The 22,369-nt window shown below is 45.8% G+C and overlaps 1 protein-coding gene across 8 annotated transcripts in view; it reads left to right on the forward strand.

Annotated features, from left to right (window-relative positions):
• SPECC1 (sperm antigen with calponin homology and coiled-coil domains 1) overlaps window positions 1-22,369 on the forward strand; it is a 245,017-nt gene that overhangs the window by 99,213 nt on the left and 123,435 nt on the right. Inside the window, exon 1 of one of the 8 annotated variants that reach the window (XM_061176659.1) lies at window positions 15,840-16,012. The exons of the other annotated variants lie outside the window; for them this stretch is intronic. Within the exon in view, the coding sequence (XP_061032642.1) occupies window positions 15,973-16,012 (40 nt within the window). The 5' untranslated portion in view covers window positions 15,840-15,972. Of the gene's footprint in view, window positions 1-15,839; window positions 16,013-22,369 lie in introns of those variants that run through there. 8 annotated transcript variants of the gene reach the window in all.

Consider the following 22,369-nt stretch of genomic DNA (forward strand, 5'->3'; position numbering starts at 1 on the left):
CTCTGCAGTATTTAATCAGAAGCACAGCATTACTGTTAGATTTCGGTGAATTTAAACCAGGTGAGAGTATTGGGTTACATGCCAGAGTGACAGTACAGCAATGAACTTCAGGGATGCAGATGTGATACTATTGATGATACGTGTTTGTGTTGACAGCTGGTGTCTGCTAGCTGAAATGTCGAGGATGCCTGTGAGTAAGCTTGGCAGGGGCCGTCGTAGAGCTCAGTATGACTGCAGTACAGTGGGTGGAGGTCGAGGACATTTCCCACTGCAACTGCCCTTCCCGGGAGAGCATGGTGACTAATGGCCTTTAATAGGGTTAGCTTCTGGACGGAGGGATGGGATGATTCGTTCTTCTAGGAGAACGATCGTGGGTGTTGCTCCTTGAGTGAGTGTGAGCTGGTTCATGGTCAGAACCACGTGGCCTGGCGCCCGTACCGCAGGCTTCTTTATGGAAGAGGAGAAAAGGGAAGGAAACGGTGGGTCCCACTGTGGAATGAGTTTTATGTTCCAGAAGAAAGTTCTGCTTTTCTGGTTCTGGGTAACCGTCACGTTGGACGGAAGGTAAGCCGGAGGTCTTTCCACTGAATTCATGGAACATTCAAGTTCCAGGCCCTGAACTTGGCCATGACCTTCTGAAATGTTCAAATTGCTCTCTGGAAAACATGACCAGACCTGCTCCCTCGTGCAGCTTTTCCTGGCTGCCGACGCACAGTAGATTCTCAGTGCTCTGTTCTCTCTTCCTGAAAGTTTGTTTGGATGATTAAGCTTGCCATTGAATTTTATTTGTTTGCATATTGATTTCCACATCAAAAATTAGGTGAATACTGAGGAAAGCATTTTTCCTAAGCAAATTACAGTACAGATAGAGTAGAAGTGTGTCCTGTTGATACGTGCCGCCCCCCTCCCTCAACTGAATCTTGCTCAGATTTTCTTAAACGCTCTTGGAGGGGATATTTATCCTCATTTGATCAATTCCAAAAGACAGCCCAGCTGAGGTGGCTTTATGCTGTGGGAATTCGTTTCGGAACCTGAACGCAAGAGATTAATAAAAAATGAAATCAACATATATTTGATCATCTAAGTGCAGAGTATTAAAGTCAGGAACTATGTGTGGGGTTGATGGTGGAGAGTCCGAAAGGAAGACCTGCAGACAGCAGTGGAGCGGCTGGAAGGCTGGAAGAAAAGTGGCAGAGGAGGGCATGGACGCGGCTTTGTTCTGCCCTTCCCGCCATGCCCCAGCTGTGTGGCCTGAAGCGAAAGGATCCCCCAGCAACGCCGCCTGTCCCACTCTTGTAGTAGCCGCGTCTGTGGGCTTTCAAATGAAAGCAGGTAGAAAGGGTCCTTCTGCCGTTTGCCTCGTTCTCAGTGCGTTTTCCGAGTTAACCCATCCTGGCTCCCGGCCACCCCTGGGGCTCCTTTTGGGCCCTTGCAAACCATTCCTTTTAAAATCTGTTCTATCAAACTCTAGTCTTTGGTCAGGTAAAATTTTTAAATCATATTCATTTTTTGAATCGGTCATAGAATCATATGGCTCACAATGTACAGGGTACAGTGAAAAGCTTTGCTGCCACCCCTCTGTCCGCCTCGTTCAGCACTGGCCCTCCGCTATCCTTCTAGAGATTCCCAGTGTGTGCAGAAGCAGGTGTGCGTCCTCTTCCCTCTCTGTGCATGGATGGTGGCGGGAACGGTCACACGTTCCGCGCGGTGAGCCCCGGAACCCAGCCCGCACCCTCCCACGTGTGCGGTGTGCTTCACTCCTCTCCGGCCCGTCCCTCATCTCTCTCTGCTTATGAGAGACGTTCATGACCTTGTTCAAAGTTATCTCCGCTTTTGGGGTTGTCATTTCCCTGGGCCAGGAAATTTACGCTCCTTAGGTGGTTTTCTTGGGCTTGAGTTTCCTCTCACTAAGGTTTGGTCTGCCCTCTGCAGGGCAAAACCATTTTGGGGGGCACGTGTGTGCAGGAAGACAGGAGAAGGGGCAGAGCTTCTGCCCTTAATTGTTTTCAGCAAACCTCAGCTCCTTTCCAGGATTAGCTTTCCAGACCATTTTCTTACAGGTTTCTGCCAGCTTCATAGTCAGGCAAGGCTCTGCGTCCTGTCCTTCAGTTTTACGCACATCCTCGACTTTGCCTGGGTCACCGTCACACTGATTGCTTAGGGATCACCCCCTTTCTCCCATCGGTGTCGTTACTCACTGTGGGATGAGACTCTCCCGTTTGGAGAAGCATCACATGTTTCGTTACCTGTAAGACGAAGTTAACCCCACCCATATCAGGAAGTGGGGAGCACAAAAGGCAATGGCCTTTGTCAGGAACCAAGAACAGAGCCTAAAATGTAGATATCTTTATAAAACATGCTTTTCCTCTCAAACCATCCTCCGTAACAGGATCTCCGAGTTAGGAATTATGGCAATTAAATAAAATCCACCTGCTTTGGACTCTGGGGCGTCTTGACCAGGCTCTTCCAGCTCTGCTTTCCTAAGATGATATGCTTTTTTCTTCCTTGCACTTTGTCAACAATTCCTTTTTCAGTCAAAGTTAAAGTTTTCCTTTTTGGTTCCAAGCAGTAAAATTAGGGCCAGGTTTTGACTGAATATGTGGAAGAATGTTCTAGCAGCCACAGAAGTGCAGGGAAGCGTGCTGCCCCAGGAAACAAAGAGCTCCCGGTTATTGGTGAGGAGGTTTCATTCTATGCTGAACTCCTTGCTGGAGATGTTGGAGGGCGATGGGATCAGACCCTCACTAATGTCCTTCCCGGCCCTCGAGGGGTTGCTATGAAGCTCAGAGACCTCCTCCTCAATGTCTTCTCTTGTCTCCTTCCATGTGGGAGACACTGCTCCAGCCCCTCGGACCACCAGGTCCCTGATGACTCCAAACCTGCATCTCTGCCCCAACTTGCACCTGCCTTCCGGAAACGCTCCTCCAGCTGCCCACGGCGTCTCGTGGATGTTCTGCACGTGTTGTGTCCGTCCACGTTCACACAAACGTGTCCGCTGAGTTCCAGGCATCTTCCCAGGTGCCGGGGACGCAGCCACGAGCGAGACAAGGGAAGCCCCGGCTCTCCTGGGTCTTACACTGCGTTCGCGTGGGATCTGTCGGAGCGATGCTCACCCCTCTCACTGCACTTGTTTCCCTGCTTCCTCTAGCATCTGACTCCTGCCGACTGCAGTGCTCTCCCGACACCCAGATCAGCTCTCCTGTTATCTGTCAGCCTCCTTTCCTTCAGTGTGTGATTGTCTTTGTCACCACATCTACCCACTTCTTTTCATTTCCTTTGTGTTCCCCTGACCCCACCTGGCACAGCGTCTCTCACCTAAAGCACAGAGGCTTCCTGGTTGAAGCTGGGCTGCTGGTAATGTTTGCCCCACCCTCTTGTCCTGAGCGACTGGGACCAGTTTGGGTCAATTCATTGACAAAGTTGGTTAAATTGGGGAATCCTAAAAAATGAAAGATATACTTTAAACATTTTATTTTCACCTAAAATGTTCAAGTGCTTTCATTCACTGATGTCCAGTTACAGAGCCAAGGTATTTTCTTGGAGCACACCTGTCGGCGGGAACCCTTTGGCATCTTCCCACACCTGTAACACACCTTCCATGATTTCCAGCTTTAAACAGGAGCGAGAACTTAGGTGCTTCCGAAGAAGACGGCCTGCAGAATCCTTTCACGTGTTTGCTGATGGTCCCCTCATCATTTAGAGCTACTTTGGGCATTTTTTTAAATTGAAGTATAGTTGATTTACAATGTTGTGTTAGTTTCAGGTGTACAGCAAAATGATTCAGTTATATATATATATTTATATGTAATATGTGTTTTCAGATTCTTTATTACAAGATGTTGGATATGGTTCCCTGTGCTATACAGTAGGACCTTATTTACCTCTTTTATATATAGTAGTTTGTATCTGCTAATCCCCAACTCCTAATTTATCCCTCCCCCATCCCCTATTTTAACAGCTCACTTTCATCCAGTCTTTTCAAACCATTCAGAGTGGCTTTTGAGGAAACAATCTCTCTCTCTCTGCGCTATTTCATTGGTTTACATAATAATCAAGTTACGTAAATAAAATCACTGGTACAACTAGCATAAATAGGGTTGAAACAAATAGACCTACTCTCAGTGTGCAGACAACCCATGTGGAGGGGGCCGAAGTGCACAGCTGTTCCAGGTGGGGCCCCCCAACCCACTGTGCTCATCCTGCCCGGGACATTGGTCAGCGTGTCCTGTTCAGATGGGCACCTTGGTTATCTTGGTGAGCTGGTCATGTGTAAAATGCTAGGAAGAGGATAGATGAACAGCAGGCTTTGCATCAGCAGGGCCATCATCCTGAACCACAGCTTTGGATGACCCAGGCCTCTGCTCAGACACCTCGGGCTCTCCCGCAGGAGACCAGGGGCAAAGCTCCTGCCCGGATCCAGCGCGATCCTGCAGCAACCTCGGCCCAACCCTGTGCGTGCCTTAAGCTCCAGTCCTGGGCCACAGGGGGGCTGGTTCTCCAGATACACCCAAGACTTTCCAACAATCCAGCCTTTGTTCACCCTGGTGAGCACAGACCCGGCACTGCTCCTCCAGGACGCACATCCATGCCCGGCACCTGTCCTGCGGGCCCCTCCTGCCGCTCTGGACCTTGACAGCAGTGCTGTTCACCGCAAGAGGGAGGACCGACTCGTAAGCATCACCTCCTCCGTGAAGACTTTCTCGACCCCACAACAGGATGAGCTTTTCCCCTTCTAAAGATACGCCGCGTTTGTCTTTCTGCTCAGACCTCCCCGCGTCCTGCCCTGTAGCGCTCCTCTTCCCTGCCTCTTGCTTCTCTGCCGCTTGCAGTGAACTGTGCGCTGGACCTGCTGGCAGCGCACTCAGGAAGCAAGCCCGTCCCAAGCGTGGCTGAGGCCTCTCTCTCCCCTTTATCTCATCTTCTTCAAAGCCAGTATCTTTCTAGCCTTTATTCCTGGCATTGAGGCACCCCCAGGCTTCAGTCTTGCTAATTGATTTGGAGTAATGATGGGGCTCTTTTTTAGTTCAGAAATAATTTATAGAGTCTTGAAGGCTCATCCGTTTATCTCCCTTTACTTACTAAAAAAAACCCAGCTTTATCGAAGTGTAATTTACATATCACTAAATTCACCCATTTAAGATGTGCAAGCCAAAGAGTTTTAGTCAGTTTACCAAGTAACAACCATCCACCACGACGGAGCTTTAGAACATTTCTGTCACACCGAAAAGATGCCTTGTGTCGATTCCAGTCAATTCCTGTTTCACGCCAGCTCCAGGCAACCACGAATCTGCTTTCTGTCCCTACAGATCCGCCCTTGACGTTTCCTGCCACCTTTTTGTCGTTGGAGTGTTTTTCAGACCAATATATGTGCTGTTTGCTTGAGGAACTTCTGATTCAGTTACTAGACTTCATTTGTTACCCGCTCTTTGACTCTTTCTCCCAGCGTTTAAGTTTCTCTTGGTTTTCTTTGTGCGAACCTCGTTGGCCTTTGACATATTAGGGAAATTGAGGTTTCCCCCCTCCTTTAGAAGATGGAAAACTTGGAGAGTGTCATGTACAACACAGGTGCTGAATATTATTGATTGAATAAAGCAGCCTAAGCCCCATGCTCCTGGGACTTCCAGAAGTCATTGAGGGGAAAACGACCCCCTTTGTGCGCCTAGACTTGGAAGCTTAGGGAAAAACTCACGTTACACCCGTATGCAGGTATCTGTTTGGTCTAGGCTTGTCTTTCACATATAATGTGAACTTCAGAATCTGAAGGCCAGTGATGAGTTTTTATTATTTATACGAAGCTCCAAGGGAAGATGATGGGTAGATAATAAGGCTCTTGTAGGCTCAGGGGGTGGTCTGGACGGGTCACCTAATGAGTCAGTGGCTGAGACAAGGACAGACAATGGGCATTTTTATTGTACAGGGGTCTATAGTGCTAATGACCATTATCTCAATCTGCCTTCCTTTACCCTGTAGCGATTTTATTTATATTTAAGTTAAGCCCTGTTGGAGATTTTTAAAATGTGTTTTCTCTAATTCAGGAAGGGTTTTCAAGATTTTCTCCCATAGTTTACAGTTACTTATTGCAAGAAACTATTTGCTTTCCTGAATCCGGAAAGAGTCGCTTCTCTTTGAAGATTCTGGGGCCAGCTTCTCCTGAAGGCAAAGAGGTAGAGAAAGAAAGAACAAGTGCTTTGCAGGCAACAGGCCTGAATTGAACTCTGGCTCCTTCCTTTTTATCTCTACGTCCTTGGGCAAGATAGCGGATCTCTCTGTACCTGAGTCCCTTATGGAGAAAAAGGAGAGCTACCAGGTCAGATCATATCTGCCTCAGCTGGACTTCAGCGCTGAGGAAGCGTGCCATGTTGTATTAACAGAACAAAAGGTAGGTTACTCAAAGGAGGTTTACCTTGGGGACACAGTGATGTCGTGGGAGAACCAGTTCTCTCTCTCTTTCTCGTCTACCCTCCTGGCCACCTCCCCTCGCCGTCATGGTGGAGACGGCCGCTGTAGTGCTGGTGACTGCAAGCAGGGAGGACAAAGCCCCATGGAAGAAGAGGGCATTCTTCCAGTGTGTCCCCTTAAGGGCAAGAAAGCGTTCCCGGACTCTCCCACCAGACCTCCCCCAGTCACTAGCAAGGAAAATGGAATCACCACAGTTGGCTTAGACCGTGTAATTAAGATTCATTCCTGAGCTAAGAACAGTGTGACCTTCTATCAGCATCATGTTCCGTGGAGTTCATTAGCAAAGAAGAAGGAAATGGTTGATGGACAGGTGATCCTCGGTGACTCTTATCCCTGTTTTGTGGTGTTACTTTAAACCCGAGGTAGTTATTTGGATCATGATTTTTGTTAAAGGAATAGCCTTTGTTTTTTAAAGAGGTTTCAGGTTTATAAAAAAAATGAGTGGAAAGTATAGGAAGTTCCCATATACCCCCTCCGCATCCCCCTCTGTTTCCCCCTTTATTAACAGCCTACACTGTGAGGTATATTTGTTACAACTGATAAGCCAATATAGATCCGTGTTTTTTTTTTCATTTTTTTAATTGACGTATAGTTGATTTACAATGTTGTAGATCCGTTATTATTAACTAGACTCCACAGTTTATATTGGAGTTCACCCTTTGGGTTGGTTATACATTCTGTGGCTTTGGACAAATGTATAATGACATGTATCCATCACTGGAGTGTCACCCGGAATAGATTCACTGCCTTAAAAGTACCCTGTGATCCAACTAGTCTTCCCCCCACCTTTCTTCCTCCAAACCCCAGCAACCACTGATTGTTTCACTGTCTCCGTGGTTTTGCCTTCTCCAGAGTGTCGTACGGTTGGAATCATACAGAATGCAGCCTTTGCAGACTGGCTTCTTTCACTCTGAAATCTGCATTTTAGGCGCCTCCAGCTCATTTCTTTTTAGTGCTGAATAATATGGACGCACCACAGTTTGTTCATCCGTTTACCTGTTCACCATTTGGTTGCTTCCACGTTTAGGCAATTATGAATAAAGCTGCTGTAGACATGTCTGTGCCAGCTTTTGTGTGGACATAACTTTCCAGTGCATGTGGATAAATACCAAGGGGTGTGGTGGATCATGTGGTGAGGATATGTTTACTTTTGTAAGAAACTGCCAAATTGTTTTCCCAAGCGGCTGTAGCATTTTGCATCCTCATGAGCAACGAATGAGAGTTCCTGTTGCTCCACGTCTTTGCCGGCATTTGGTGTTGGTGTTTTCGATTTTCACCATTCTAATAGGTGTGTTGTGGTATGGATTATGATTTTTAAAAAAATCTTGGTATAACTGGAAATTTGAACTCTGATTAGCTATTTGATAAGAAATTACTGTCAATTTTTTCAGTTGGGATAATAGAATTGTTGGGTTTTTTTTTTCTAAAAGGAGTCCTTATCTTTAGAAACACAAACTGAAATATTTACCAATGAAATAGGATGTCTGGGATTGCTTCAAAGTAATTGAGGATGGGGGAAAAGTGGATGATGGTATTTGAAACAAGATTGACCATGAATTGATAATTGGGTTGATAGGTACATAGAATATCATTATAATATTTCTTTCTACTTTTGCATATGTTTGAAGTTTTTCATAATAAATGTTTAAAATTAAAGTTCGAGGTCATGTCATTAAAAAACAGTGCACTCGTAGGTGTTTAGTAAAAATTTCAACCTGTCTTCTAGCACCACCTTCAGATGTAAGCTCAGCCCTTAACGGTATTACGTATGTTCAATAATTGTACATGTACCGGATTAATAATTATTTAAAGGATCTTCTTAGAAACTGAAGAACCTTTTGGTAATATAAGCAATTTTACCTAACATTGTTGAGAGAATATATGTGATTTTTTTCAAAGTGAATTTTTTTAAATTACAAAAGCAAAAAGCAGTACACCGTGCACTACAGCAAAATAAAAAACATATGGAGAGGCAAAAAAAAAAAAACAAAACATAAAGGTCATAAAAATCTTACCCACTCCACTGAAAGAGAGCCACTCTTAATCAGAGCCTTGAGATATAGTTTTCCAAACCCTTTACTGCTTATCTGTGTGTTTGTATCCAGGTGTTTTATGTTTGTATACAAATATACAAAAATTAAGAATTAATGTCCTTAATATATGTACCGTTCTGCTTTATAACAACACGTCTGACACATTGTTTAGGGACTGCATAGGACACCATTGTATGGCTGTGTCATAATTTATCTAACTAGGCCCCTGTATTGAACACTGAAGGTTTTTTCCCAGCTTTTTGCTGTTACAAACAGAAGGGAAGCGATGGACAGTTGTGAAGAGCACAGACTCTGGAGTTAAATGGCGTGAGTACCGCGTGCAGAACAAAGGGGGCCCGCAGGCCTGGGGCGGCTCTCCTTACAGGGCTGGCGCTTGGCTGGCCTCTGGGAACTTGGATTTCGGGATGGTTTCCACCCCCCACGGATGAGGGGGTCACTGTGCTTAAACTCTCTGTGCAAACACTGTGGTTCATGCTGAACTCCTGCGTTCTTTCTGGGTGTCTGGACTCCTGTTGGGTGCTAGGCAGAGGGTGCCCGTGTGGCCAGCCCCCAGTTAAACCCTCGGCCCTGGGTTTTCTCTAGCGAGCTTTCTTCTTATGTAACAACACGCTGGCGCTGTCACATCTTGTTGCTGGAGGAACGAAGCACACCCGCTCTGACACCCCTGGGAGAAGGTTCTTGGAAGCCTGCATCTGGTTGCTCTGGCCTTTGCCCCACGCGCCCTTTCCCCTTCTCGTAGCCTTTCACTGGCAATCACAGCCAGGAGCACAACTCCACGCCCTGCGGGTCCTCCTGGTGAATCGGCAAACCGGGTGCCCCGGGGGACCCCTGACACAGGTTCAAATCTTGGCTCTGCCACTTCACACCTGAGTAACTCAGTCAAGTTACTTACCCTCTTTGTCATTTCCTAATCGTTAATTTGGGTTAAAAAAATAGTTTTATCTTGTTGGATTTTTGTAAGGAATTAAATCAATTAAAATATGTAAAGTACTTAGAATAGTGCCTGGCAGGTGATTACTTTTCAATAAATGTTAAGAATTATTATCTTGGAAGTGAGATGTTTATGTGTGTTTGTAATTATTATTATTTTTTAACAAATTCCTAGAAGAATTGCTGGGCTTAAGGATATACACATTTTTTTTCTTTTTGTGTGTCCTGATCTTAAAAGTAAGATATGTTTACTGTTAAGGTATTAGAGATACTTGCTATAGAAAAAGCAATTCCTCTATGACTCTATTTTTCAGATATGGCCATTTGTAGTAACTTGCTACACACACGTCCAAATTTATTTCTGCATAGACTAATATGACCAGTATAATAGAGCATTTAAAAAATAGTGCCATGTACATACTATTTTATTGTATATGCCTGAATGTAAGGGGGTCCTTTTAGTCAATGAAGTTTCCTTAAAAACCTTTTTTTGTCTTCCATTTCAAATAGAGATGAAATAGAAAACACATAATTTTAATGTTTAATTTATCAACTTTAGTTACACCCTTACCTTTGAAATCACACATTATTTATGTAAATATAATCATTTAGAATTCCATTGTTGCTCTTTTTAAAAATTATTATTATTTATTTGGCTGTGTCGGGTCTTCGTTGTGGTGCGAGGGGCTTAGTTGCCTTGCGGCATGTGGGATCTTAGTTCCCTGACCAGGGATTGAACCTGCATCCCCTGCATCAGAAGGCGGATTCTTAATCACTGGACCACCAGGAAAGTCCCCTGTTGTTGCTCTTTTAAAACAAGCATCATAGGCGTCTTCAACGTCCGTAGAGCATTTTTGAGGTTATTTAGCACCGGTTCTGGTTCTGGAGCATGTCAGCTGTACCTCCACCTGTGGCTCCGGACAAACACTCTGATTCCACTGGAAATTTTATCCCATTCCCATAACACTGGACGGTCAGCGTTTGTTTGCCCAGTTCGTATTATTGCCACAACTTGACTTCTCGCTGTCCTGCTTTCAAAGTTCTCTTTAAAAGATTTGTTTTCAGTGATGGCTGATACTTAAAATTGTGAGGTCATGCCCTCAGGAATAATTACTAGGAGTGTGTTAAATTTCTCTACCTCCTTTTAAAATGGTTTTATCAGGTTACCGCCATCAGCATCTAAAACTGTCACTGATGGATTATCACTGTCACTGGTGGTCCAGTGGTTAGGACTCGCTGCTCTCACTGCAGAGGGCCTGGGTTTGATCCCTGGTGGGGGAACTAAGATCCCACAAGCTGCGTGGCCAAATAAATAAATAAAACTATCATTGATGAAGGTTATTTCAGGATGTGTCTTCCTTAAACAGTATTTAACATTGATTGGATCATGATGTTTTGGGGAAAAAATTTTTTTGGAGACAATTGGGGAAAGTTTAATATGAACTGTGTACTGTGTAATATTTTGAAAAATATTATTTTTTGTAGGTGTGATCATGGTGTTGTAGGAGAGTTTAGGAGATCCTGCTGAGTATTTGGCGGTGAAGTGTTGTGATGTCATGTGGTTGGCAACATACTTTCAAATGAGTCAATGAGAAGGAAAATGGAGAGGGGTCGAGATGAAGGCCAAATGTGGTAAAATGTTTATGTGGTAAAATGTTTACAATTGGTAAATGTAGGTGACGGATATAGAAGGTGTTCATTGTAGTGTTCTGGGCACACTTTTCTGTGAATCTGAAAATGTTCACAGTGAAAAGTCGGACAATAAAAAAAGACTTTTTCCCCTTCAATATTATAAAACATTCATCCATGTTTATTTCTAGGACTTTTATATGTTCATATTTTACACTTAAATTTATACTGAATTGAACTTATTTTTGGCATAAAGAGGGAGATATGGCTGTCACTTAATTTGAAGTGCTACTTTATGTTCAATTCTTTAATATTTTTATAAATTTATTTATTTATATATTTATTTTATTTATTTGGCTGCGTTGTGTCTTTGTTGCTGTGCGCCGGCTTTCTGTAGTTGCGGTGAGCGGGGGCTACTCTTCGTTGAGGTGCGTGGGCTTCTCTTGTTGCGGAGCACCGGATGTAGGCGCGAGGGCTTCAGTAGTTGTGGCACGCAGGCTCAGTAGTTGTGGCTCGCGGGCTCTAGAGCGCAGGCTCAGTAGTTGTGGTGCACGGGCTTCATTGCTCCGCGTCATGTGCGATCCTTCCCGACCAGGGCTCGAACCCGTGTCCCCTGTGTTGGCAGGCTGACTCTTAACCACTGCGCACCAGGGAAGTCCTGTTCAATTCTTTTAAATCTGTTTTTTGGGGAATTTCCATTCTGTTGTAACCACACTGGTTTTCTGATGTAATTTTATGGCATGTGTTCATCTCTAATAAGGCAAATCTCTCCTCTTTTTCTTCCTCTTCCAGATTTTCTTAGACTTTCTGATGCCTTTATTCCTCCAGGTGAATCTTGGAGTAAATACATCAAGTTCATGATTAATTTGAATTTTGTTAAAATTATAGATTAATTATTTGGGCAGAGTTGATGTCTTTATAATATTTAGTCTTTTCATTTCAATAACATAGGATGTCTCTGGAGAGCAAAGAATCCTTCAGAAGTTCAAGTGACCATCCCAGAACTATTTTGTTTGTTTAAGTTAGCATTGTATTACAGAGTAGGTAAATATGTTATTTACTTCAGTTTTATAAGATGTGGATGCAAACATGACTAAGACAGCATCACTGCCGCTCAAAGAGTTCACAGTCTTACAAAGAAGCATAGTTTAAATAATGTGGTTCTGTGGGAAAATACAAGCATTTACAAGGGACAGAAATACCATAAGGGAGTGAGTGAGTATTTGATTCTGGCTGGGATGGGCAGGCTCCCAGGGGAAGTGATGCCTGACCAAGAATTTAGAGGAAAGCATAGGCATTTGCCAGGTAGCCAGGCTACAGTGGGGTATCAAGTCAGAGGGAATATAGCAGATATGAAAGCGTAGGGACCTGAGACAGTAGGGCATGTTCAGGGCACCACAACTGGCTTCATGTCGCTGGGAGATAAAGGGAGGGTGTACTTTTGAAAGATGAGGGTAGAGTAACGGGTGTCGGGGTGCAAGATGATACACCAAGAACTGGGGACTTTATGCTAAAGGTAGAAGCGAGCGGCGGGGAGCTTTTAAGCAGAGGTGTGATAAGGTTGCATTTGCCTCCTTGATGGGTGGAATGCGGGAGGGGTTTGGGCAGCAGCAACACGGGAAGCATCGAGTGAGTTGGAAATTAGTGCTAGTTTATCCTTGTGTGAATTAACAGCCTGAATTAAACAAGTGCCAGCAAAGATAAGAGAGAGGCAAGATTAGAACAATGTTAAGAAGATGAAATACACACAGGACTTGATTTAAATATTTTCGACTGTAAAAGAGAGTCATAGTTGTACAGGATGTATCTCGGGTTGGTATCTTGTCCAATTTTCATGATGAGATACATGTTAATTGCATAACAGTTTATGGGATTAAGAAGATGACTCATCAGTTTCAAAACTCTCCAGATAAGTATGTAACTGTTCTGTAAACTGAAGTGGTGTCACTGTGGCAGTGTTCACAAACTCAGCCTTTGTCGATTGATCCATACATATTTTGGAAAGTCAAACATCTTTTCTGGGCTTATTCTTCACCATTTATTTATTTATTTATTTATGGCTGCGTTGGGTCTTCGTTGCTGCGCACAGGCTTTCTCTAGTTGCGGCAAGTGGGGGCTACTCTTCGTTGCGGTGCGCAGGCTTCTCATTGCGGTGGCTTCTCGTTGCAGAGCACGGGCTCTAGGCACGTGCTTCAGTAGTTGTGGCTCGCAGGCTCAGTAGTTGTGGCTCACGGGCTCTAGAGCGCAGGCTCAGTAGTTGTGGTGCACGGGCTTAGTTGTTCTGCGGCATATGGGATCTTCCCAGACCAGGGCTCGAACTCGTGTACCCTGCACTGGCAGGTGGATTCTTAACCACTGCACCACCAGGGAAGTCCATTCTTCACCTTTTAAAAAGGGGGGTTGAGCTTGATCTCATATGCATTTCTGCTCTGAAGTCATCCTATGCAATTTATTTTCCTTCATACATCCGCTTCTGTGTGCTCTGGGTTGTACCAGGTTTTGTAGTTTATAGAACTATGACTCTTGTCTTTGACAAACTAGTTTTGTTGGAGAATAACTCACAGCATTACTACTGAAAGGAAGTAACGTGTAAGAGCTGATGTGTTTACAGTACAGCCTATAAACTCATTCATGCATTCATTCCCTGTTCTCATGATGTTTGCACTCTACTGGAGATACAATAAACCAGTTAACAAGTAAACATACAGTCGACTAAATGGTGGAACGTGTCACAAAGGTCCACAAACCAGGGAAGTGTATGTGTGGAGGGTCTGATTGACTATTTCACATGATGTGATAAGAGAAGCCCTTCTTAATCGAATGAATGAGAAGTGAGAGCCCCTCGGAAGTGAGAGTGAGTGAACCATATGGTCTGTGTAATGTAGGAATGTGGGGAAAAGCGTCCCGGGCAGAGGGAACAGCAAGTGCAAAGGCCCTTGGGTGGGAGTAACTTGGCTTATCTGGGAAGAGTGAGGAGGCTACTATAGCAAGACAGGTGTGAGGGGGGAGGCGAGTCCAATGGTGGAGGGAGGGGAAGGGAATTCAGGGCCCTGAAGGCCATTGTTAGGGCTTGGCTTTTCCGCCGAGTGAGACAGAAAGCCATCAGAGCGTGTCAGTGGGGGTGTGATATGATTTGACCTGGGTTTTAAAAGCATCACTCTGTTATGTGAAGATCAGGAGCAGAAGAAGGGAGAAGAAGGTTAGGAGGCGGCTGCAGTGATCCTGGTGGGAGGTGACTGTGGGCTGGACCAGGTGGTATCAGTGGAAGCGGTGAGAAGTGCTGAGGTGGTGGCATTTACCATATTTATCCTGATATCATCCGTTTATGGAGATGGAGGAGACTACGTGAGACATCGATGGAAGAAAATCTAGAATTTGGTTTTGTTCCCATTAAACTGAAGATGCCTGTTAGGACAGCAAAGTGGAGGCGTCAAGAAGGTAGTTGGATAGATGAGTCTGGAGTTCAGAGGGCAGCATCAGGCTGAAGATATACAGGCGGGATCTAAAAGCCACAGCTTGGCTGTGATGGCCAAGTTAAAGGCAAAGAGTAAGTTGGATGGAGGTGACTGGGCATTAGGGCGCTGGGGGTCTAGAGGAGATGAGGAGAAACCAATGAAGGGGACAGAGAGGAGGACCGGGGAAGTGGCAGAAAACTAGGAGAGTGTGGTGTCCCTGAAACCAAGGGAATAAACTGTTGTTGAGAGTGACCAGCGGTGACCTAAGATGTTGAATGAGAGCTGAGAATTGGCCAGTGTTGAAGTGATGCAGCACATGGAACCTGCCATCCTGCTCATAATTTTTTTTTCCCCATTACATACTTTTCACTGCAAGATTTAGTGAGTTCTAAGCGTTTTCACATAAGGCAGTCATTTATTTATTTATTTATTTTTGGCTGCGTTGGGTCTTCGTTGCTGCACTCAGGCTTTCTCTAGTTGCGGCCAGCGGGGGCTACTCTTCGATGCGGTGCACCGGCTTCTCGTTGCGATGGCTTCTCTTGTTGCGGAGCACAGGCTCTAGGTGCACAGGCTTCAGTAGTTGTGGCTCGCTGGTTCTAGAGCACAGGTTCAGTAGTTGTGGCGCACAGGCTTAGTTGCTCCACAGCATGTGGGATATTCCCGGTCCAGGCCTCGAACCCGTGTCCACTGCATTGGCAGGCAGCTTCTTGACCACTGCACCACGAGGGAAGTCCCCGATAAGGCAGTCATTTCTGAGGTCAGTTTGTCCTTGTGACTGGCATGCATATTTATTATTAGTGGCAGTATTCATCGTGGAGAATGTTGTTAAAGCGTCGTCTTCACCGCCTCCGCCTCAAAACTTGCTTATTCGTCTACTCATTCATCCAAGAACTAATTCCCAAAAAATACTTACGAAGCGCCCGTCCTATGGCAACCCAGGTTTTTCCCGAAGGTCTGATTTCTCACGCGCGGGACTGTGCCTTCCTTCCTCGTGACACCTGGCCTCGGCGTCCCCGCAGTGGGGTTTTTCCAGCCTGCAGGGTCCAGCCGCAGTTCTCAGCGTCCGCCCCTAGAGGCCGGAAGTCGGGCAGCGGGCGCGTCCCTCCCCCGCCTGGGAGGGAAGCTTTGGAAGATCCAGAGAGATATGCAGATGAGGTGGGCGGGCGGTATGTAGATGAGGTGGGCGGGCCGTGTAGGGTGGGCAGCCCGAGTCGAGGTGGACGGCCTGCGTGGGGGGCGGTATGTAGATAAGGTGGGCGGGCGGTATGCAGATGAGCGGGCGCGGAGCGGCTGGCGGTCGCGGGGACTGGAGGCGCCGGCCCTTTCTTTGACTGGAGCGGACCCGCCGGACGTAGCCGCCTCGCCAGCCGGAGCCGGCGCGAGCTGCCGCGCGGTGGACACGCCGTCCGAGGCAGCCGGTCGGCCGCTGCCCGAGGCCGCAGAGCATGGGCAACCACGCGGGGCGACCCGAGGATCCCGAAGCAGGTCGGTGCGGCGGGCGGGGGTCGCGGCACCCCCTCCCGGCCGGGCGCCCTTCCCCCACCGCCCTGGGCCGGGGCCACGCTGCCCGCGGGCGCCGAGGGGCGCGGACGGAGAAGTTCCCGGGCGTGAGTCCCGCCTCTGGAATGCGCGCCGGGGGTGGTGAACTCACCTGTGCCCGCGCCGCGACGGGGAAACGCCGCCGGTTCACCTGGCGCCCGGGCCCGCGGGCGGGGGCGGGGCGGGGGCGGCCGAGGGGCCGGGGTCGCCCCCGTGGCCGCGTGGGCAGTTCGTGCGGACTTTGTGGGCACTGTCCGTGTGCGTGTCACACACTTTCCAGAGTCCTGTGGAAGGTGGCGGCCCATCAGCAGGTCTGTTAACTCATCCTCAGACCCGGGGCTGGATTGTGACTGTTTCTTACTCAAAATAGCCAGTGCTTATTCTGGGATACCGGCGCTTCTCCGGCTTATCAAATTTTTATTTGCTCAGAGATTGGGCGAGCTGGGTGGAAGGCAGCTGGCCTCTGGTTTTCATCTCCTGTTGGTCATCCTGACCTCCTGCGCAGAGTTAGATGCTGCTGACCGCGGGGTCGCGTTTACAAACAAAACAGAACATTTCTGTACTGCCACACACGCAAACGGGATTTCCTTTAGCCCCCAAAAGTGTATCTTGGCCGGTTGGGGAGAGATGGTCCAGCTGGGACTGGAGTCCTGGGCTGGCAGGTGACGGGTCTGTGTTTGTGGGACAGAGTCAGAACTCGAAACACTTTTTCCAGCGGGTGATTTTTAAATTTGAATTTGAATGAGGAAGTGGAAGCTCTGAGAGGTGCAGCGACTTGTCCAGGTGACTTAGCCCTCGAATTGGAGGCAGGACCGTTAATTAAGACCTGGGTCTCTTAGTCTGAGGTCACTGCTCTTCACTCACCTTGGCAGGGAGGCCAGGCAGGGCCAGGCCGCATCCTTGAGGCTGGGCGGTGGTGGGTGCCTTCCTGGCAGCTGTGGGACATTGGGCTGGTATGACAACCAGGGTGGAAAACTTTGCCACACAGGGAGACAGACCGCGAAGAAAAACTCTGGAGATGGGGTTACTGCATTGATTACGTAGCGGTGACTTTCTAAACTACACAGCGCTTATCCAAACTTCTTTGGGCAAAATAGCCAACATTTGCAAATTAATGCAGATTTGCCTGTGTCATAAACAGCCCTGTGATACGCTATTAGGTGAAGGATATGTAACATTTTAAAAACACCTCTCAGTAGTACACACTTGCTCTGTGTATTATTTCTTTAGTGTCAAAACTGTGAGGAGACTGTGCCCTTTGTTAGAGTTTTTAAGAGTTATTCGGGTGCTTGTATTCTGATTTCTAAGTGACCTTTTTATTTGTATTTTATTTTATTTTTTAAATAAATTTATTTATTTATTTTATTTTTGGCTGCGTTGGGTCTTCGTTACTGCACGCGGGCTTTCTCTGGTTGTGGCGAGCGGGGGCTACTCTTCGTTGCGGTGCGCGGGCTTGTCACTGCGGTGGCTTCTCTTGTGGAGCACGGGCTCTAGGCTCGCGGGCTTCAGTAGTTTCCCCACACAGGCTCAGTAGTTGTGGCTTGTGGGCTCTAGAGCGCAGGCTCAGCAGTTGTGGCTCACGGGCTTAGTTGCTCTGCAGCATGTGGGATCTTCCCGGACCAGGGCTCGGACCCACGTCCCCTGCACTGGCAGGTGGACTCTTAACCACTGTGCCACCAGGGAAGTCCAACCTTGCTTTTTAAAGCGCTCTGATGGATAGGAGATGAGAAGGACACTTTATGCCAGTGAGTTATTTTATTGCATTTTTCAGAGTGCAAATAATTTCAGAATGGGAACTCAGGCTGATTTGCCGCGAGTAAAGATACCCAATTAGAAAGTCTTAGGAAAGATTATAATGCTAGACTATTGTTGGCTGAAAGTGTGTGTATAACTTTAGGTAATCTCCATGCTGTGATGAAATGCTATAGAATGCGCCAATGAGATCCCGGAAATGAGAGTTTCGTTAAAGATTAACGAATCCTCAATCCCCTCTACCACCTCGCTCGCACGGGAAGCGGTGGGGCCTCCCACTGGCAGGTGTGGTGCATCGACTAGCACCAGAGCGAGTGCTCTGGCAGGTCATCGGAGCAGGGCCCAAGGGCGGGCGGTGGAAACAGGCAGACGAGGCAGAGCAACAAACGCCCGAGTATGATTTTCACACCCGTCTTCTGTCGTGTCAGTTTTGTCCTTTGAGGCGCAGACCCTTAAACAGAATCAGGAACGAAGGAGGGTTATCAGAGGGGAGAGGGAAGGGGTGGGAAGCGGGACCGGGCCTGGAAAGCCTGTGGACCATGATGCAGATGCAGCACCTGGGAAAGGAAAAGGAGGGAGCAGCCGGTGTGGGCAGAGAACCGTGCAGGTCCCACCAAGTCCTGGCCAGCTGCCCGGAGCCCCCAGCAGACCGCCCAGGAGAGGAGCCCCCGCTTGGGCAGTGATGGCCAGTCCTTGGTCCTCTTGCTGGAGGCGGCCTGGGAGGAATGTGCCTTAGGCCCAGAAGCCAGGCTGAGTCCCAGCGGCACTGACAGCTGGAGCGTCAGCTAACCCCAGTCCTTGCAGCTGAACGCCAGGGTCTTTGTCGAATGGAGATCCAAGTGGCGCACCTCCTGGCTGACTCCCTTGGATCCCTGACCTCGGTTACTCGGACAGGGAGGGGCTATGAGAGGGTAAATGAGGTAAAAGCCCCATCTCCAACCCCTACCCCACCCCAGCCCCCTCTGCGGGCAGGCCTGGGGCAGAAGGCGGTTCTCAGCTGCTGCTGCTTTTCTAGCCTTAGAATTGGCCGCTGTGACAGCAAGAGTCTCTTTTGTGGGGTCTGCGATCCTCTGAGATGAGTCACTTTTACTGTGGTGTTACAGTATGGACAGGAGAAATGAATCAAGCAGAAGGCATGAAAGTTTGCACGGATGAGGGCAGCTGGAATCAGAACGTGTTGATGACCACACCTCTTACTTCCTAAAAGATCTCAAAGTCTCTTAAAGTCTTTCAGTTTCCAACCAGGTTGTTGGTGCCTGCAAGTCAGAGAGGGCTGCTGTGTATAGTCGTGCAGGTTGCGCACTGTTCAAAGGCAGCTGGGAATAAAAAAATGAGTGGGCCCAGGTGGGGTTGTATTACTCCAGAGGAAGGGGTGCCATTTTGCCATTTTATGTTCACACAAAGGTACCCAGTATGCTAAAGGAGGCGTTAGTTTCTACTTAGGGTTAGAAGCTTAGAAGGCTTTTCCCAGTCTCACAACTAGCTGATATCTGCTTACTCTTTGCTTTAAATTTGCATGTATGTGTTTAAACAGTGGCTACCAATGATAGGAAACAAAAGTAAAAGCTTCTACCCATACTCCCTCAGATTCCCCTCAGTACTGGTTATAGTTAATGCTAACTGTGGTTAAAGACGAATCCCAAAATAGCCCCTTAAGACAGTAAAAGTTGATTTCTCGCTCACACCCCAGTCTAGGGGGAGGTGGGGGCCGTCCAGGGAGTTGTATGGTTCTTAGAGGCTCAGGCTGGGGAACGTCGTCTTCAGGGTCTGGCTCCCCGGTTGTGCTGGCTCTGGTGGCGGTCAGGAGAAGGGAGAGGGCATGAGGGTCCTGCGGGGGCTGGCGGGGCCAGGCCTGGACGGGGTACCCGTCGTCCCCACCCGCATTCCACCGGCCAGGCTCGGGGCTGGAAGGCAGCTCATTCTCAACCACATCTGTGTCAATATTTTCTTACGAAATTTTAGTCAGAAAAATGGAAAGATATATATAGTTAACAGCCATAGACCCACCACGTAGAGTCTACAATTAACATTTTGTTACATTTGCTTTATCCTTCTATTCATCCTGCTATCCATCCGTCAGTCCCTTTTATTTTTTGATGCATTTCAAAGAAATGGTGGTTATCTCTGTAATTCTACATAATATGCTATACCTATGCTATTTCTTGACTTATTAGCTTTGAAGGCTGTCTACTAACCGTCACTGTGAAAGGTGAGGAATTCAGCACATTTTTACTGCTGTCTTCCTCTCCTCCCCCCAGTCCTGCAAGTCATACTGAAATTTTCTAAATCTATTGTTAGTAAAGTGTTAATGGTGGAATACAGTTGTTGGTGTTTAGTTGTTCACTGTAAAATTCTTTTAACTTTGCTATATGAAATTTTCATTCAAAAAACAAAAATACTAAGGAGATCTTTTATTATTTACCACTTGTATTTCTTGATGGTAACCAACTTTAAACAGTGTCCTTGGCTAGGTAAAGGAGGATATGCTGTCTCTAAATTTCTTCTGCCTTTTCCCCTACATCCTCCATACCCTGTCCTGGCCTACTCTCAACCTTTATTTTTACATGGCTAGAACATTCTGTTTCCTAATCAGTATCATTAAATCTTCTGTGTGTGTTTGTAGGTTGATTCTAAAAATTGAAAACCAATCAGCATTTAAAATATTAGGATCCCATGTATATTATGTGCTGGAAAATCAGGTAGTGCATTTAGATGTAGAAGAGAAGGAAATGCAATCTTAGGTCATTTAACTTATAATCTGTGACAGACAATATTACTTTAAAAGAAAAATAGAATGAGTAAGGAGATTGGAAAGTAGTATAGTTATTTATTGATACTTTGAAAATTATCTTAACATGGTTTTACCCTCTTATCCACCTTCTCGATTTTATGGATTGTTGCAGAGAATTCATTTTCTTCTTAGAGACACAAGGCTTGGTGGTTGAGAGTTTGGGCTCTGGAGCCAGACTCCGTGTTCAACTCCCAGTTTTGTCACTTAGTAGCTCTGAGACTTTGGGCAAGTGAGTTAAGCTCTAGAAAAGGGGATAGTAGAACAACCTACCTCATAGGGTTGTTGTGGTCATGAATAGGTTGAAACACATGATGGGTTGGAATAGGCTCACACATCACAGAAAGTGCCCGGTAAGCTTTAGTTGTTACTATTCTAGGCCTTCTGACGTAATGTTTCCGTTTGGACTTGGTTGCCTTCTGGTCCTGTCTCACTCTCGGGTGAACCCACTGCTTCTTGAATCCTTTTTCTCTTTTCCTGCGTTCCCTTTGCTTTGGCTGGAATATTTCCTGTGATTCTCTCTGTTGCTGAACTTTTATATATTGTATCATCTCTATGTTCACCTTTTTCTTCCAGTTTTCCTATTGACTTCTAAAATTTCATCAACTCTGTTTTCTATTTCCAATTTTTTTTTTTTGTACTCTCTTTTATCTTATTCATTAGCAGTTTGGGGTTTTGAGTTAAGGGAGGAGGGGAGTGGAGTTGGTAGGAGGGCTTGAGCAAATGAGTTAGTGGCTTCTCTTGTCCTTAGTTTTAGATTTCAAGGATTCATCAGAGTTTTTACAATAGTCACAAAGAAGAGAATATAGCATGCATTTTTCTCAGATGTATTTTGTTCCATAGAAGAATTTCAGAGTGGAACTAGTGTCCTGAGAGACATACTTTGGAAAATGCAGCCTTTTAGGATTAAAAAGATGTATATAGCAAAGATCAATGATAACACATAATTAAAAAAAAAAAAAAGGTGAGAATATCAGATATATTTGTTACTATAATAAATGTGAATGGGTTAAACTCACTTAAAAAAAGAGCCTCCTCCTCTAGATTAAAACAAAAAACAAAATATATATGCTGCAGAAAAGCATATTCCGATGTTAGTCTGATTCTTAAAATTAAGTCAATTAAAGTTGTGAATAATAAGAAACGAATTCTAAAGAAAGCTTTCAATTCAGCATCTTGTTATTCTATTTATAACTCAAGTAAAATTTAATAATCACTATTTAAGGGTGATTTGTTAATCACTATTTGATTAGTATTTATTAACCAAGTTTTCAAACTTGGTTAATAAATTTTAAATATTTTAAATTGTGTTTATTTAATGTATTTAGGTACCTGTTAAAGTCTGACTGACAAACAAGTCCAGTTTTTAGAAGTCTTATACATTTAATAATTATTCTTAAAAATATAGTGTTTCTTAAGTCCTCTTATACATCCCCAAACACTCACACATTCTCTCTTTATATGTGTGTGTGTATAGATGCACACTTTCAATTACACATTTTAAATTAGAATCTTGAGGCTGATCGGTAACTCTTGGTAGGTCCAGTTCTCTTAAACATTAAAACACGTAATTCCAAAATGCAGGTATTTCTTAATACATAATACTATTACTACTTGTTTAATTATTTTGAATATTTCTCTCCTTGATTCTAACCTCTCAAATTAAAATATGTTTACTTAAGTGTTTTATTCCAAATAATAAATGGTATTGGGATTTCATCCCATATAATTTTGGGGTTGCCTTCTCAGTTTGCTGAGGTTTT

The sequence above is a fragment of the Eubalaena glacialis genome, chromosome 19 (genome assembly GCF_028564815.1).
Source record: "Eubalaena glacialis isolate mEubGla1 chromosome 19, mEubGla1.1.hap2.+ XY, whole genome shotgun sequence".
Lineage (NCBI taxonomy): Eukaryota > Metazoa > Chordata > Mammalia > Artiodactyla > Balaenidae > Eubalaena > Eubalaena glacialis.